At 45.3% G+C, this 17,341-nt stretch overlaps 3 protein-coding genes and 1 pseudogene across 3 annotated transcripts in view; 2 read left to right on the top strand and 2 right to left on the bottom strand.

Annotated features, from left to right (window-relative positions):
• Nucleotides 1-514: 514 nt before the first annotated feature.
• On the top strand, nt 515-1,256 carry LOC119318511 (nucleoporin gle1-like). The gene is made up of 2 exons (XM_037593077.1): nt 515-748; nt 825-1,256. Exons 1-2 carry the CDS (start codon nt 545-547, stop codon nt 1,131-1,133), a joined length of 513 nt encoding a protein of 170 aa, XP_037448974.1. The 5' UTR covers nt 515-544; the 3' UTR covers nt 1,134-1,256.
• Nucleotides 1,257-3,035: 1,779 nt separating this feature from the next.
• Nucleotides 3,036-4,299, bottom strand: LOC119318510. The gene is made up of 4 exons (XM_037593076.1): nt 4,248-4,299; nt 3,852-4,164; nt 3,668-3,766; nt 3,036-3,584 (listed from the first exon to the last, which is right to left on the bottom strand). Exons 1-4 carry the CDS (start codon nt 4,262-4,264, stop codon nt 3,057-3,059), a joined length of 957 nt encoding a protein of 318 aa, XP_037448973.1. The 5' UTR covers nt 4,265-4,299; the 3' UTR covers nt 3,036-3,056.
• Nucleotides 4,300-6,991: 2,692 nt separating this feature from the next.
• LOC119318509 lies at nt 6,992-11,115 on the top strand (annotated as a pseudogene).
• Nucleotides 11,116-11,981: 866 nt separating this feature from the next.
• LOC119316133 (CLIP-associated protein-like) overlaps nt 11,982-17,341 on the bottom strand; it is an 8,493-nt gene continuing 3,133 nt past the window's right edge. The window contains exons 9-17 of the mRNA XM_037590486.1: nt 15,801-15,899; nt 15,402-15,720; nt 13,751-15,303; nt 13,440-13,544; nt 13,244-13,318; nt 13,085-13,153; nt 12,894-12,962; nt 12,441-12,542; nt 11,982-12,122 (exon numbers count right to left, since the gene is read on the bottom strand). Of these exons, the coding sequence (XP_037446383.1) occupies nt 11,982-12,122; nt 12,441-12,542; nt 12,894-12,962; nt 13,085-13,153; nt 13,244-13,318; nt 13,440-13,544; nt 13,751-15,303; nt 15,402-15,720; nt 15,801-15,899 (2,532 nt within the window). The remainder of the gene's footprint in view (nt 12,123-12,440; nt 12,543-12,893; nt 12,963-13,084; nt 13,154-13,243; nt 13,319-13,439; nt 13,545-13,750; nt 15,304-15,401; nt 15,721-15,800; nt 15,900-17,341) is intronic.

The raw sequence follows: 17,341 nt of genomic DNA, 5'->3' as shown, positions 1-17,341 counted from the left end.
ATTATCAACTGTGGGGTGTGCGGTGAAGGGGGACACAATGAGCGGACATGCAAAAAAAAGAAAACCAAAAAAAGAAAAACAAGTCGTGGAGGCGGCACTGATGGTGAAAGAGGTGGAAGAGGTGACGGTGGTGGTGGTCGAGGAAGAACGAGCGTCAGAGGTGGTAGTGGTGGTCGTAGAGGGAGCACAAGTGCTAGAGGTGCTAGTGTTCGTAGAGGGAGCACAAGTGCTAGAGGTGGTGGTCGAGCTAGCACAAGTGCTAGAGGTGGTGGTTGAGCAGCCACAAGTGCTAGAGGTGGTCGTGGTCGAAGAGGAAGCACAAGTGCTAGAGGTGGTCGTAGAGGAATGGTTGATAATGGATCGGCCTTCGGTTATTTGTTTAATCCAGATGGTTGATCTAATAATAATGGTATATTATTTGTTCATACAATTCCTAGCATTTATGCATTTGCTCTCTTAATGTCTTGTGCTAACAATTGTTCTTTTTGTAGGCATGGCTTTATCCGGTTCCAGGACGAGGCCACCGTGCGCGGACCAAGAGGACATGCCGAAGACGTGGTTGGAGGCCAGTTTGGACAAGAAGAAGGAGAAGGATGTGCCCACACCACCATGTTGGTGTGGTGATGTTTGCAAGCTGAAGGTGTCCACTGACCGCAACAAGTCATGGACAGAAGGTAGAAGGTTTTTCGTGTGTCCCAACTATGCACATGATCGTCGAAGGCCAACTAACGCATATGACATACCACCGGTATGTTAGGTGTACATATAAAAAACATCAACAAGTTGTCACTCATATGTCTAACAAAATCATGGTTTATATGTAGTCCCCTCCTCCACTTTGCAAGTACTTCACTTGGATAGATCACGAGGTACCAAAAGATATCCAAGAGGACCAACGTGCAGATTGGTTACGGAGGCAGCGCCTATTCGAGGAGTCCTATGCACGGGGATTGGAGCGGGAGCGTCGTGAGAAGGAGGCTCGTGAGCGCAAGAAGCGTGAGCAAGAGAGGGCACGCAAAGAGAAGGCGGCTCGTCAAGAAGAGAGGGCAAGCAAACTTGCAAGGGCTCGCGATGCACGAGAGGAGGACGAGGCACGTGACAAGAAGGGAAAGTGGCCCCGGACTACTCAGTAGACAAATGGAAAGGCACCGGCGTCGATGATGAACTGTCGAGACTTTGTTTAATGTATGAACTTATTATTCGAGACCTTGTGTGGTCATGAACTATTTCTGTCATTCGAGACTATTTGAGATTATGTGCAAACTATGTTCGTCATTCGAGACTAGTTGTTATGCTTTGTTCATATTTTTGGTTGAGAGTAGCATGCTTTGTTCATATTTAACAGTGTTTGCTAGTTGTTGCTAAGCAAAAACTTTAACAAGTTGTGTGCAAAAACACCAGGCCCACACCCAGACGCCAGGGTGCATGGCGTCTGCCTCCCAGATCCAGACGCCAGGGTCCCTGGCGTCTGGCTTGCTTTGCTCACGCAGGTGACCAGACAGGCCGTCTGGTGTGTCTGATGGACACCCAGACGCCAAGGTCCCTGGCGTCTGCCTCCCAGATCTAGACGCCAGGAACCCTGGCATCTGGCGTGCTTTGCTCACGCAGGTGACCAGACAGGCCGTCTGGTGTGTCTGATGGACACCCAGACGCCAAGGACCCTGGCGTCTGGTGTTCAGAAAGCATTCTTGTCTAATGGATAAGATTCGAGTGGATAAGATTTTGGGCCCACCTCTACCCCTCTCATCCATTCATCTCCACCTCTACCCCTCTCATTTCACTCATATCCACCCACTCTCACCTCTAGCCCTGCCAACGTCACTCCCTCGTCCAGCACCCTAACCCCCCCCCTCAGATCTCTCACAAATCGGTCCGGTTTCACCGTTGGATCTTCAGGATTTCGAGACTAGAAGGTAAATCAACTCCACCCCCATTTTTTGGTTGGTTTAATTTATCATACTTTTGTGAAAACCCTAGTTTGTTTTCCTCGTGGTTTAATGTAACATAGGTTAGCTACTAAGAGATTTGTGTGCTGTAGATGGCTAACGAAACTCAGTGGGTGCTTAGCCCTGTTGTTCATGTGCATGGCTTGTCTCCATGTATTGTGCAAGTTAGTCAAGTGGACCTCACTTTCGATTGGTTGAAGACTAAATTCATGTTGAAGCAAGGGTTGAAGGAAGAGGATTTTGTGTACTACGTCAGCAGGAGGAAGTCAGATGGCCCCGGGGAAAGAAAATTGGTTGACATAACTGATGATGACAAGATTCAAGAAATGCTGGAAGAATGGAAATGGAAAAGGGTTGTTGACTTGCATTGCTACAGGAAACCGAGTTATATGTGATGTTCATGTCGTTTCAACCATCGTGGTCATGAACTACTTATGTCATTCGAGACTATTTGTGTAATTTGAACTATGTTTGTAATTTGCTATGTCATTCGAGACATTGTATCGTAGACCATCGTGGTCATGAACTAAGTTTGTAATTTGAACTATGTTTGTCATTTGTCAACTGTAGTGTTATGAAAAGACTATGCAATGCTTATATATGTATGTTATTCGAAACTACAAGTGAAAAGACAAAACTACAAGTGAAAAAGCAAGTATTGTCTGCACCAGGACCAGACGCCAAGGACCCTGGCGTCTGGCTCCCCTGCTTTACCCTGTTTCTGGTGTCAGTAGACTGCCAGACGCCAAGGACCATGGCGTTTGGTCGCCTGACTTACAGCCAGACGCCAAGGACCCTGGCGTCTGGTCCCCTGACTTACAGCCAGATGCCAAGGACCCTGGCGTCTGGCTCCCTGTGCATATAGATGACTAAGTACAGATTTCATCATTCATGTCAAACATTCATATAAATGACTAAATCACAGGAAACAACAATTAACATAAATCACATCATTCATGTCAAACATTCATAGCAACTTCACGAATCTGGTACAACTTAATTCGAACGGCAACAAGTTCATGGAAAGAAACGACAACAAGTTCATGGAAAGAGACTACACCAGGTTCGTCGAAAACTAGAACAAGCTCATTGAAACAAACTACAACAAGCTCACTTCTTCCTTCCTCTCTTCACGATATCTGCAAGTGTATGCTCCTCCTCTTCGCTAGCCTCATGCTCCTCCTCTTCGCTAGCCTCCTCCGCCTCTGCATCAATGTTCGACTTATATCTTTGCATTCCCGCAGGCATAAATTGATGAGGATACTCCGGACTATGGAATTGAGTGTTCCATATCTTCTTTCTACCTTTCTGGCCCGGTGTCTTAGCTATTGCTTTGCCTTTTCTAGAGCGGGCATTGCCTTGTGTCGGTTGTGTAACCTGTGATGGTTGTGGAGCATCAACATCATACTCATGATCCTCTTGATGTGTTGCATCATACTCATGCTCATCATGATGTGTTGGCTCCTCTTGATGTGCTGGCTCCTCTTCATTGACCTCCTCCTCTATGTCCTCTTCGTTCTGGACATAACGCCGTTTATTAGCTCTGGCGGCGCGGCTACCTGGTGCATACACGTCACTGGACTTAGCACCATGGCAAGAAAGCATAGCTGCCATCTTATGGAACCGCTTCTTGAACTTCTGCGACAACACAAAATATGCTATGATATGAGATGCAAATAACTAATCCGCAAAAAAAACTTTTATAATATATTGCGACTAACCTCCATCGTGCTCCTAAGAGTCCTCTCAGATAATGCACCACCAGGTGGATGACTCAGTGCAACATTGGCATCGTTGACGCACAGAAGCAACTCTCTGCCCTGCAATTCATGAGCACACCAAACTTATGTATTTGAAAGAAAGACAACATGATGCAAGTATGTTAGAATAGGTCAAACAGACTACCATTTCGTCATGCATCGGTGCGTAGTCAACATGAGCCCCTCTGGTGTCTCTCACAGCCGTGTTGAAGGTATGATAACCTTCTGCAGTCTCCGGGTCTTCAGACACCAACTCCGACCACTCCTCGTGAGTCCAACCTGGCTTCAGCTTTAACCGGTAACGATCCGCATACCACACTTGATACTTCTGATATGCTGACTGATTGTGAGGTCTATTCTCTGATTGCACTAACGTGTCTCTTTGATTCCAAATTTCTATCCACGCACGGTGTTTGTTTGCCCAATCCGATATATCCTGATTGTTCCTTCGATCGAACCTACAAATGATGCACGGGACAAAGCATTAGCAAACACTGACTTATTCAATGCTCTACTACATACTCAAGGCATGCTTGCTTACCGATGCAGAGATAGCATTTCCTCCTTGCTCTCCTCAATTGGAATACCTTGTCTTTTTCCAAATTGTCTTGCCACACGGTCTACAAAGTGCCACTCGACTGCGAAGAAGCATATCATTGGGCACCTCGCCCGTCAAAGATGGCTATCACGCGTGCACATCTCATTAAGATCAAAGTCACGATCTTCCACATAAGGCAACCAATGTACCTGCAAAACAAAGAGATACATTGTTAGCTACATACATAAGTTTCATTCTTGACTAAATTTTATCTCATCGAACTTCTCATAACCTGCTCAGCAGTCAAGGTGTCCAGCTCGTTCATATAGCACTTGTATCGCACATGCGAGCTTCCTGTGTACACTGTCACTTGTTCCCAATAGTAAGCAAGCGTAGGGCGCCGATATGGATCATCATCATGCAACCCGTCATGATTACCCCGTGGGTTTGCCATGAGGGGGTTCTTCAAATCGGGCCGTCCAACCGGGATCCGCTCCCACATCCACACGGATAGGCTCCAAACAAACCCAGACAATGAGGATGTACCTCCCTTCCTCCGACACGCCAAGTCAAGCTGCAATCAAACAAACATGTTAGATATGGAGGCGCATGACAAATGCAAAATAATTGGTTGCAAATATCTCTTACCTGACGATACAAGTATGCTAGTGCGGCCGAACCCCAGCTATACTGGGTATCCCAGTTATTAAGTGGCTCCAAGAACATCCAGAGGGCTGAGTTCCCGGTTGCATCTGAGAAGACTACCTTGGTTAGTACATACCAAAGATAGGCCCGCGCGTACTGCTGCACAACCACGTTATTGGCATCCTGAGGGCACGGGTTGGTGTTTCCTCTGACCAGTTTTAGCCAAGAATGCCTCACTTTCGCTGTATCGGCCTTGCCTTCCTGAGGGCCCTCGGGCTGAACGCCAATTAAATCGGCAGTCCGTTCTCGCCAATTACCCACGCTGACACGACCGGTAACAGCTTGTCCATTGATAGGAAGGCCGCTTATCATAGCCATGTCCTGTAGGGTCATCGTCATCTCCCCACATGGAAGGTGGAAGGAGTGAGTCTCCGGCCTCCAACGATCCACAAGTGCGGTCAGCGCCGCGTGGTTCACCGGCGGAGCGCGTCGCTTAAACTGCAACACGAATGGGAGAAGACCCAATCTCCGAATGTAAGGCTCATACCGCGGGTCGTAATCAAAGTCATCAGCGGAATGACCCCTCATGCGCATAGCAACTACAACCTGCAAATAAAGTGATGTTTTAATAATCAATACAAGAACACAAATGAGAAACAACGAAAATTGACCCAGTCTTGCTTCTTACCTGTCCATTTTCAATGGCACGAGCACGATGCTCCTTATCCCACTCATCGATTAATCCTTCATACCAAGGTCCATCACCATCCGCCATCCTACAAAAAAATTTCACAAACATCTATGAATACATGAACAATATCAAACAATTTCCTTCTCCAAGTTTATTCCATATGAAAACACCATTCTTCTCAAACATAACCACATCATTTCTTTCTTCTACATATGCACACATATCATCTAGAGTACCAAATTTCACCATCAAATATATTTCATTATCATCATCCGCCATTCTATTGAACAAATCATGTCACACACAATAAGAAAATTTCATCATCTCTTTTGCATAAATTTTTTTGCCAACAATAGTATGCCAACAATAGGATTATCTACACATACACACATCATCTATCAAACCAAATATAGTATGCCAAAGTCTATTTTACATACACAAATCATATATTCATCACCCCTCTTAATTCAAAAAAAAATCCTATGGACAACATATACACAAAACCGAATTGATTTTACCTACATGTTCAACTACACATCATCTACTGCATACCTAATCATCTATCAACTACACAAAATTTTCTAAAAATAAGAAACCATCTACTCATCTAACATCACCTAGTGTTGAATAATGCATCCAACCAAAGAGGGGAAAACAAAAAAAAATTGGAGGGAATGGGGGAGAATACCTCAAAGAAGCTTGGGGGGGTCCGATCTGTGAGTTTGAGGGGTTGATGGAGTAGATCAAGGGGGGTGGTGGTGGGAGGGAGAGAAGGGGCGAAGAACAGAGCCCTCTGTTCGTCGTGCGCCGCCAGGAGAAAGATGGGGATGGGTGGGCTGGCCCGCGCGGTTATCCACTTACCGGGGCCAGACGCCACGGTCCCTGGCGTCTGGCCCCTTTGCCACGTCAGCAGGTCAACGGGCAGGCGGGCAGTGCGGGCCAGGGGCCAGACGCCAGGGACCGTGGCGTCTGCTTCGTAACCCAGACGCCAGGGACCTTGGCGTCACCGAAAAAGGTCAGAAACGAAATTTTTTTTACAACGAGGTCAAATCGGGATTTACTTTGCCTTAAGGGTCAGAACAGTAATTTTGTCCCTGGCTGCACTGGCTGTAGGACAGCACGCTCACTGCACTGCCTTTCTCTGCTTCACACAAAGTTATGACATGACAAGAGGTGAGAGAAGGACATATACCTTTGAGATGTACGTACCCTTCATTTTCTTCAAGAGTCACTTGCATATGGGCCATTGTGCTTAATTCTGTGCACCCTTCTGCTGCGGTAGGAGACTGCCAGTCAATGCACGCTGCATTCCCTGTTCGTCCGGCAAGGCGTACTGTCCACAGCTACAGCCATGGTTAGGCCGATCTAAAGCAAAAACTCAAGGAATCTTGCAGCTAGTACGAACCCCATTATTGAGTCCTCTTCCTGCTCTCCTCTCCACTCTGAGCACACCAAGCACGAACCCAAGGAGAGATGGGTTCGAGAGAGGAATAGAGAGGTCCCTTCAAAAGAAAAAAGAAGAGAGATCAATGGAGGTGGTGAGTGCTTCCCACGGCGTCTTGGGTCCCCTGCTGGGGAAGCTCACCGGTTTGCTCGCCGGTGAGTGTGCCCGCCTCAAAGGCGTCCGGCGTGAGATCCGCTTGCTCAGATCCGAGCTGACCTGCATGCATGGCGCGGTTGAGAAGTACACGATGATGCAAGATCCCGATGTTCAGGTTAAGAAGTGGATGTCGCTGCTGAGAGAGCTGACCTATGACATCGAGGATGTCATCGACAAGTTCATCCATCAGCTCGGCACTCCCGGCCACCAGCAAAAGGGTGGCTTCAAGGAGTTCTTCCGCAAGACTGCTCGCCGGCTCAAGACTCTGGGCTCTCGCCGTGGAATCGCCAACCAAATCAATGATCTGAAGATTCGTCTCGAGCAGGTAAAAGAGTTGAAAAGTAGTTACAAGTTGGATGATATTTCCTGTCAGCATTCATCTGTGGATCCCCGCTTGTCTGCTTTGTTTGTTGAGGAAGCACATCTCGTGGGCACTGATGGTCCAAGGGATGATCTTGCCAATTGGATGCTCGAAGATGAAAAAGGCTCGACCAAGCGTCGCAAGGTGCTGTCCATTGTTGGCTTCGGTGGGTTGGGAAAAACGACACTGGCGAGGAAGGTCTACCGCAAGATCCAAGGGCATTTTCATTGTCAGGCTTTTGTCTCGGTTTCGCAAAAGCCTAATGTAAAGAAAATTATGAGGGATTTCATCTCCCAGCTACCTTGCGAGGAAGATTTTATGGAAGGTATCGACACTTGGGATGAACCCAAATGTATTGGGAAGCTAAAAGAACTCTTACAAGATAAGAGGTATTTCAAACCCCCTTTTTTAACAAATATATTTAGGTTAATTCCTTAATAAGCCTAACGGAACAAACTGTAAACAAATATGTATAGAGGTTAAAGATCAGTGTTGTACTCAATTGACCCAAAATATTTCTCGTGATCCTTTAAAGCATGAATAACATACCCATATGTTGTTGTAACATGAGTATACAGACTATATTAAAATAGACTTCTAAGTATGCAAACAAGTGTTCTATATGATTTTTTTACTCACACAAGTATTGTAAAATGATGCTTGTATGATCATGAGGCAAACATTGTTAAACTGAGATCTTTTTTGAACTTAAGTTGGTTAGTTCTGAATTCCAACTATGGCTAAAGTGTTTCTTAAGTAAGCAAACTACAGATGGCAACATAAGCAATAGGCAGATGGTAGACCTTAACTTGTTGAGCACTTGCACCTTATATTGTGCTTAGATTATCATGGTTTACTTGCTGTTTCTTTTTGAGTATTTTTATTACGATCCTCTTGGAGTTCGTAGTCTACTTTTTCTGTATATGGTTGAATACTTCTGACATGACATTGGTATCTCCATGTTCTGTACTTGAACTCTTTTTCGTAGTTGATTAACAGTATCTACTTATATCTATTAGGTATCTCATCGTTATTGATGATATATGGTCGATATCAGCATGGAATGCTATCAAGTATGCTTTCCCAGAGAATAATTTTTGTAGCAGAATTATAGCTACTACACGCATTGTTGATGTAGCAAGATCATGTTGTCTAGATGGTAATGGCCGCATGTATGAAATGGAAGCCCTAAGTGATCTGCACTCCAAAAGATTGTTTTTTGAGAAGAATATTTGGTTCCGAGAACCGTTGCCCTGATGTGCTAAAACAAGTGTCAAACAAAATATTGAAGAAATGTGGAGGCCTCCCATTGGCAATTATCAGTATATCAAGTTTATTGGTAACAAAACCGGTGATCAAAGATGAGTGGGAGAGGGTCAGAAGGTCTATTGGTTCTGCATTGGACAAAAATCGAAGCTTAGATGGAATGAATAACATATTATCCCTTAGTTACAATAATCTTTCACCCAATCTCAAGACCTGCTTGTTATATTTATGTATATATCCTGAGGATTATGTGATTGAGAGAGATATTTTAGTGAGGCGATGGATAGCAGAAGGCTTCATCTCTGAAGAGCGCGGACAAAGCAAGCAAGAGGTTGCCGAGAACCACTTCTATGAGCTAATAAACAAAAGTATGGTCCAGCCAATTGAAATTGGCTATGATGGAAAGGCTCGTGCTTGTCAAGTCCATGACATGATGCTGGAGCTCATTATTTCAAAATCGGTTGAAGATAATTTCATCTCTTTGGCAGGCCATGGTCACACTGATTTGGCAAAGCGTGATGGTCTTATTCGGCGACTATCAGTCCAGCATATTGACCAAGAGCTTGCATCCACATTGGCAAATGAAGATCTAAGCCACATACGATCTCTGACAGTTATAGCATCAAATTGCATCAAACAATTGCCTAGGCTTGTTCGGTTTGAAGCTTTGCGTGTCCTAGAATTTCAAGATTGTAAGAATTTGCATGAATATGATATGAATGGTCTAGATAAACTATTCCAGCTGAAGTACCTGAGCTTTAGGGGTACTGGCATGTCAAAGCTACCATCAGGAATTGTGAGGCTATATGGTCTAGAGACGCTAGATCTTAGAAATACACATATAGAAGAATTGCCTACTGGAATTATTCAGCTCGTAAAACTACAACATCTACTCATTACAAGATGCTTTTTCCGTGATCCTTACGGTGAAGCAAAGATACCAAATGGTATTGGAAATATGAGGAATTTACATGTGATCTCGGGCTTTAATATTATGAAGAGTTCACTATGTGCAGTCAAGGAATTGGGGAATCTGGCCTGTTTGAAAGAAGTGCATCTACAGTTGGATGGTCGAGGATCTCAGGAATACAAGAGGCATGAAGAGATGTTGCTCTTCTCACTATGCAAGCTTGGCACATGCAAACTTCAGTCTTTACGGATATTCTGTCCTGATTCAGCACCCACCCAGTTCTTAGATTCTTGGTCCCCTCTGCCATATAATCTCCAAATATTTTGGGTGACCACTGGCTACTATTTACCAAAGATGCCAAAGTGGATTGTACCAGCACTCACCAATCTTGCATACCTGAACATTAATTTGATTGAAGCAACAAAGGAGGATCTGTGGCTACTTGGAGAGATGCCTGCTTTACTTCGACTGAGTATAACATTCAGGACTGTCCAAAAAGAAAGGCTTACCGTACAAGGTGCTGCATTCCTGTGTTTGAAGGAATTCAACCTTATCCGTACTTTCCGTTGTGCAAGTGCAATTTACTTGACATTTGAAGAAGGGGCACTGCCAAAGCTGGAGAAGCTTGAGCTGCCGTTGTTTGTTTCAGTGGCAGAAGCCTATGGGTTCTACTTGGGACTTGGCCACCTCCCATGTCTGAGAGATGCCCAAGTTACTCTTTGCAATGATGTTGCCACATCTTCCGAAATCAAGTCTGCTGCAGCCGCCTCTATAAGGAATGAGGCAAATGGGCATCCCAATCATCCTAGGTTATCTATCCAGGACAGAACGGAAGATACCTACTTTGACGAGGAATGGACCTAGCTGTCAGGGAATTGTTATATCATGACATTTCACAACCAATGCAAGAGGTACTAATCGTAATTAACAATTTAATTTCGTACATTACTTTCTGTGTGCAATATATCATGACATTTCATCAACAATTTCTCATACCCATACGTGACATGTTCGCCCTTCATCTATTCAGGGGATCTTCTGTTGAATGCAAGCGTCTGATGGTGTGCTGCTGGTTTGATTGGAATGTTGTGGTGATGCGTGAACCATGAAGCTGGACTGATTAGTTGTGTGTGGAAGCTGAAATAAAGGTGTCCGAGAAGAAGTGGTTTTTACTTGCTCTGCTATGTTACTATTTTGTTTTCAGGGACTGTTGTGCTACCAGATTTTGTTGCCTTGATTTACTATTGCTAAGAACTTAAGTTCGCCTCTAGGTGAAGTTTCGCTGTTGTTTATATGTACTCGAGTACTTGTGTGTGTAACTTAATTTGATGGACTGCTGTGTTGAGATATGTGTACATTCAGTTGAGTTGAAACAGCTGGATTGAGACTTGAGAGATATATATGCTGTCAGGTTTCAGAACTGTAGTAACGCTTTTGTCACTCGTATACTCTGAACCAGTGGCGGGCGGAGGATTTGCACAATGGGTATCCATCCAAGAAAAGCAAATTCACCAATCATAGACTGAAGATCCGATTGATGGTTTGCTAAAAAGTGCATAGACTGAAGAAAATTAGTCGAAGGAGTATCCATGATCCACACCTTTATGTCGCCGCTTCCGTCCTGGACGTTGCTGGTGTCTCAAGTCTCAATCCAGCAATGTCCAGGACGGAAGCGGCGACATAAAGGTGAGGATCGCTGAGCCCCCGAAGCGGCGACATATATATTGCTGGTCCCGGCGATTCGGGGGCGGGAGCGCTGAGCCCCCGAATCGCCGGGACCGAGAGCGAAGGCGGCTGCGGCTGTGTCTCCCATGATTATTTCTCACCAACAGCGGGCGTGATTGGTGGACTGGCTGCTGGGAAATTAATTGGGCCATGAGCAATCCCATCGGAAGCCTATGGCCCACGTGTGACCTCCCTCTTTCTTTCTTCTCTAAAAAAAACGTGTGACCTCTCTTCCCTTTCGTTCTGAAGGACGAAACGCTGCCATGGCGGCCAAAAACAGGGGATCCTTTTTTACTTTCGAACCCGTTCAGCAAGAGCTTTATTATTACTGTTGTCTTCAACTCTTCATCGACTGAATTACAGGAGACGTAGCTGCTTGCTGGTACGCACCAATGGATACATGGTCCTAAACGTACACGTAAAGGGATCATGGTGGCTAGAGCTGCCTTCCGTCCCGCCTTAACCATCGACGCATCAGTCCTCGCCGGCATCATCGATCTTCAGAGCATTAGACGCCAAAATAATACTAAAAGAGAGCATCAGACGCCCGCCCTGGACAGTCTGCTCGCCGATGTGGTGACCACGAGCTGCAGCAGCTGCGGGCCGCCCAGCCGCTCCAGGTGCGGCGCCACCGCCGGCCCCAGCTTCAGGAACGTATCCACCAGGCACAACAAAATAGCCTGCAATGCAATGCAATGCATCACAGGGTTAATTCAAAACGTAAGACAAGTGCTGTTAAACTTTCCATGAACAGATTCTGAGTCGGTTTCAGACAGGTTTAAATTCTAGCACAGTGTTCAGATGGAAGGCCCGCACGGTCACAAGACGAAATGAAATTGCTTATCATGTTAAGTCTTGATCTTCTGGAGGGTTCCATGAAATTTTACTTTCAGAATTCATGAATTTCTGGGAGATGGAAGGCAAGAGCAGTGTTTCCCAGAAAATAGAAGATGATCCTAAACACAATCTAAAAAAAGGGAAAGTGGTGATGGATGAACCTTGCGAACATATGGACTGTGGTTTTCGAAGGCGTCCAAGACCGCAGGTAGGAATGTTGACAGATGAGTCATGAGGTCGTCGTGTGACAGCCGCATCACAAGCTGCAAAAAATCGGAGACAGTAAGGAAAAGGTCCACAGTAAGGAAAACGGAAGTAAACTATTATCACTTGCTTGACTAATAGCAAAGTGAAAAAGAAAGCAACAGTGATGCTGCTAATGAAATGGGCTAAAATCAAACACAAGCTTCTCTGCAATGTAATCTGACGGCATAAAACAGTAGAACTGTTGATGCTAACAATACTTGTGTGCATCCTACTATTCATAGGCCGGAGATGTACTCTGAAGTATTATCCAAATTTTCTTTTTCATTCCAATACCGAGAATCCGAGATCAAATCATGTGACCGCACACAATATTACATACACCAACTGTATGACTTGGAGGGATTTACCTTGCTCAGACTGTTGATGCTGACAATAAGGATTTTCTCATCGTGGGAGACCAATTGAGAAGCAATTGCCTGTATTTATATGACAAAGATAAGATGCCAACTACTGTGAAAAGGGAAAGGAACAATATATTTTCCAAGGCATCTATCTAATTACAGTTCTAACTGAGAACATAATATAAAAAGAACCTTACCCGAAGGCATCGCAGTGGATCAAATTGAGTAACCACGGTTGTCAGACAGATATGTGCCAGATTTACTACCTGCAATCACAATGACATAAAGGCTTGAGAAGGTAACTTTATGGTTGAGCCAATGCAAACCAAAGAAGAATGCCCCCAATGTAGCAGTACCTTCAAGGCAGCATCTTTGGTTGCATGCAGCAATTTAACTACAAGAGTCTCGAAACAATTCTCCAGGGCCCTTTCCTGGAACATATGACCATAGTAGAGGTCATTTTCATGGAAGGCCCATCAATGGCACAATTGCTTGCTATTAAGTAGTTTCATCAGAAATACTTGTGTTCCCATAAGAAAATAGAACTCTTACTTGTTTTTCAAGAATTCCAACCAATAGAGAAAGTGCAAGCTCTCTGGTGGATTCATCCGGGTCATCAAGCATCACAAGAATAGAAGAGGACATCTGATGTGAATTCTGAAAGAGGAATAAGTATGAGGTGGCATCAGAACCAACAAACCTAGGACTGGAATACCCCTTATTAAGATAAAATAAATAAATAAGGTGATACAAATAGATCAACCTAAACGAAAATACATGTTAATCCCTATGTCAAGATGGAAAGAACCTTAAAAATAATGATACGAAATAACACCAAACATGTCAATAAAATAGTTACAAACCTGATGATGCATCTTGGAAATGCTTGTCTCGTGGCTCTGACTACCATTCATCATCATATCCTTGCTTCGCCTTGCAGGACTAAACTTTTTACCCATCGTTTCAGCTCTGTGACCATAAGATTCACTACCCAATTCAGATTGAACCTTCGTGGTACGACGCCCAAAGACTTCCAAGTGAGTGCTCGGGAGATACTGAAATGCCGAGCTAAATACTTGATCACCTCTGACATCACTGGATTGATATGTGTCATGCTCCTGGGATTTATGTTGCCTTCCGACATAACTTCTGGGATGAGGATCTGTAGCAGCAAAGCGATCAAAAGACGACACTTTCTGTTTATGTCTCCTTTGCTGCAAGAACTCTTCCAGGTCGCTCCCTATCATAGGGATTAACTGCTTTATTGCCCGCGTAAGTTGCTTCTGTTCTTCCATTGACAAGGTAACTATAAAGCTTAACATGGTTTCCGGATCATAATGACAATAGACTGAAGATAAACCAACCACGGCAGCCTCTTTTAGCTTCTTGTTTCTATCCTTAAACAGAAGAGTTAGCTTCCCAAGCCACGGCTTAAGAAAACTGCTACCAGAATAGATGTCAGAATTAACTGTGCATTTCACAAAAGAGGCCTTTGCAAAGTCAAGAATTGCAAGCTTTGACTTGGGGGATTTTTGCTCGTCTAGCGAACGAAGCAGAGCAGGTAAGAGAGAATCAATGGAGTAACTCTCACCTGCAAGTTTCAAAACTGCTAAGCACTGCTGCTTGGTTGACTCCTTTGGATCATTTAATCGAGAGAAAACATGGGGCAACATCTTGTCCAGATAATGTTCAAAAGGCTTCTTGAAAACCGGCACGATCTCAGCAAGTGATGAGAGAGCAGCATGTGCCACTTTATGGTGTGGATCATCCAAATACTGACTAACAAGCCTCATAACCTTCTCAAAATTTTGTGCAACCTCCTGAATGCCTTTTGGTCCTCGCTCTTGCAAGTGTTGGCGCAAGAAATTGAATGCATATACCCTCATCATCCAATCTGACTTGGGGTTAAGGCCTAAAGAAAGTGCCCCAGTGAGAGATGAGGGCACATCCATGCTATTGGCCATTTCACCAATAATTAGCTGTTTACCATCTAAATCACCTCTTGTACTGGCATAGAACCAGTTTGTCATCACCTTACTCAGGAGAGGTCGCCGGAAGTTAGGAGTGTGGTTATTCGGTGACTGCTTCGGAACTACACTCTTACGAGGAGTTCTGACACAAGGCCTCTCTTCTTGTTGGGTCCTTAATGTTCCACCTGATATTCCATTAGAGCTGGATTTAGTGGGCCTTTGGTTTAGCAAGTTTCCTGACTCCTCCGGACTAGCAGGAGTGCGGCTCAACATCTCAGAAGGATCCCCTGGTGCTTGAACTTTACAAGAGGTTGTATGTTCAACCTCCGGCCTGCACTCGGCCTTGTCTTGGAAAGTTGCTATGACAGTTGCTTCTGACAATAAAATGTCTGGAGTTGGTTCAAATGGAGTGGCAGAAGGAAAATCACGGGATGATGAACTGATACCTGCATTTTGGTCTGAATTCAACAAGTTGGCCAATGAAGCAGAGTGGTCCAAACCGAGAAAAAGAAGAAATAGCAAGGTATTTTTCAATGACATATACCTGAAACGCGTTCATCAGGGTCTGGAACTGGAATTCTTTCTTCTTCTAATGTGCTCATATCCTCAAATGAGCTTCCAATAGCTAAACCATCTTTACTATCTTCCGCTGGAACTTGAGGGGTCATATGAGAATGCTGAAGAGATATTTTCGCCAGCGCTGATTGCAGGTCTCCAGAAGAAAGTGATGTCTGAGAATCAACCATGACAACCTTGTCCATTACAGTTGGAATGCAAGGAACAAACTGAGGTTGCTCGAGCTTAATTCCTTCTATTGGAGACAACTGCTTTTGATGTGTCTCAGCATCATCATCAATTATCATCTACAGAATTTAATATATAGAGTCAAAAACTGTATGAGCAAATAGGCAAATATGCAAGATAAATTTGAGGATATATATACTTTCTGCCTGGATGGTTCAAATGATGAGAAGAGCTGATGAGAACGTTCCGGCCAAATTCTGGAGAATATCCTGTAGCATGCCCTAGCACCCGATCGAACCTTCAAATAAAGAAAGTTGCTTAAAATCTAGAACCAAATCACCATGCAGGATAGTTTCGAAAAGGGCATCCACATAAAGAACATAGCTCAGAGTGCAATGCCAATTGCCAAGTTGTAAATAGAAGTCCTAGGCGAAATACAGGACCCATTCCAGAAAGGTTAAAAGAACTGTATTGATGAATGTAGAACCATTCCAGAAAGGTTAAAAGAGATGTACTAATTAATTTCTGTAAGAGATTCCGAACCATGTTTCAGATAATGACTAGCGTAGCCAAGGGTGTTTGTAGCCTACAGGTTACATACCGATCATGGTTTTTCTTTGAGAAAAAGCCTAGATAACCGCAAGTAAAAAACCAGGATCTTAATCCCCTCAACTACCACAAATCAAATAAATCAGCTCCTGAGTTCTGTTTAGCGGTTTCTCATGGCGGTTTATCTAAGCGACGAGACGGAAAAGTCCCCAATGGGCTGGACATTCTGCCCAACACTTTGCATGCGCCGAGAAGAGGCCGGCGTCTCAACCCAGGACTTGGTGGTCGCAGCAGCCGGACGCGATGACGAGGCAGGTGTGAGCATGCCGAGATCTCACAGGAGGCGCGACAGGAGGTGAAGACGGCGTGCCATGTCCACACAAGGAGCCGCGCGCTGACGGCGGAGACCATCCAGAGCGGGATGCCTTCCCCGGCTCCACCTGCCCTGCCATCCATGCCGCGTCGCCCGCGCCGGAGGCCACTATCCTTGTCAGAGACCGTCGAATTGGCTGCACCACAGCTCAATGGAGTCCTCGCGGCTCACGATTGCGTCACTCGTGGAGGCTTTGCACGGCGTCCAGCGGCTACCGCGCGAGCGCATCGCCGCCCTCGTCGTAGAGGGAGGGGTCGATGTGACGCTGCAGCGTGGGAAGTGCGCCCAGAGGAAGCTCGACGGCGAGGTCCATGCCTTGGCTCGGCGCGCCGTGGCAGAGGGAGAGGAGAGATGATCGAGGAGTATTAGGCTAACATGTCGTAACCGCCTAGGCATCTCCTCGGACTCCGCGATGACATGGTGAGACCCAGAAGATACCTATCGAGCACGTCGAGAAAGAACCGACAACCGAAGCACTGCCGCAGCCTTTCACCGCTGGCCATCATGATCGTTGCCAAACTGGATGCCACAACACCATATTGTGGGCCGCGCACATGTTGACTGAAATGCCGTGTGAGCGTCGAGCATATAGAGTGCAAACGAGATCACTAGGTCTTCAAGGCGACGCCCAAAGGGAGAACCGACGATGCCGACGCCGACGCCCAGCCCAGCTGGGCCTTTTTTACCCAAAGAACTAGATCTAGGGGTGTGTAGGGGATCGTTTCCACACCGACATCTCCAAGGAAGTAAGCCGACGTCCACAGACGCCATCACTGATGGCCGGCAAGAGCCCGACAAGCATTTTTCCCGAAGCACCT

Source organism: Triticum dicoccoides, chromosome 6A, assembly GCF_002162155.2.
Source record: "Triticum dicoccoides isolate Atlit2015 ecotype Zavitan chromosome 6A, WEW_v2.0, whole genome shotgun sequence".
Lineage (NCBI taxonomy): Eukaryota > Viridiplantae > Streptophyta > Magnoliopsida > Poales > Poaceae > Triticum > Triticum dicoccoides.
This window is presented reverse-complemented; position numbering and strand designations above follow the sequence as displayed.

What these genes read in the sequence shown, in the direction of transcription:
- LOC119318511 (XM_037593077.1), top strand. Translation starts at nt 545, where the DNA reads ATGCCGAAGACGTGGTTGGAGGCCAGTTTGGACAAGAAGAAGGAGAAG. An exon ending in ACGCATATGACATACCACCG is followed by an intron (nt 749 to 824) that starts GTATGTTAGGTG and finishes GTTTATATGTAG; the next exon opens with TCCCCTCCTCCACTTTGCAA.
- LOC119318510 (XM_037593076.1), bottom strand. An exon ending in CACCGATGCATGACGAAATG is followed by an intron (nt 3,767 to 3,851) that starts GTAGTCTGTTTG and finishes CATGAATTGCAG; the next exon opens with GGCAGAGAGTTGCTTCTGTG. An exon ending in CTCTTAGGAGCACGATGGAG is followed by an intron (nt 3,585 to 3,667) that starts GTTAGTCGCAAT and finishes GTGTTGTCGCAG; the next exon opens with AAGTTCAAGAAGCGGTTCCA.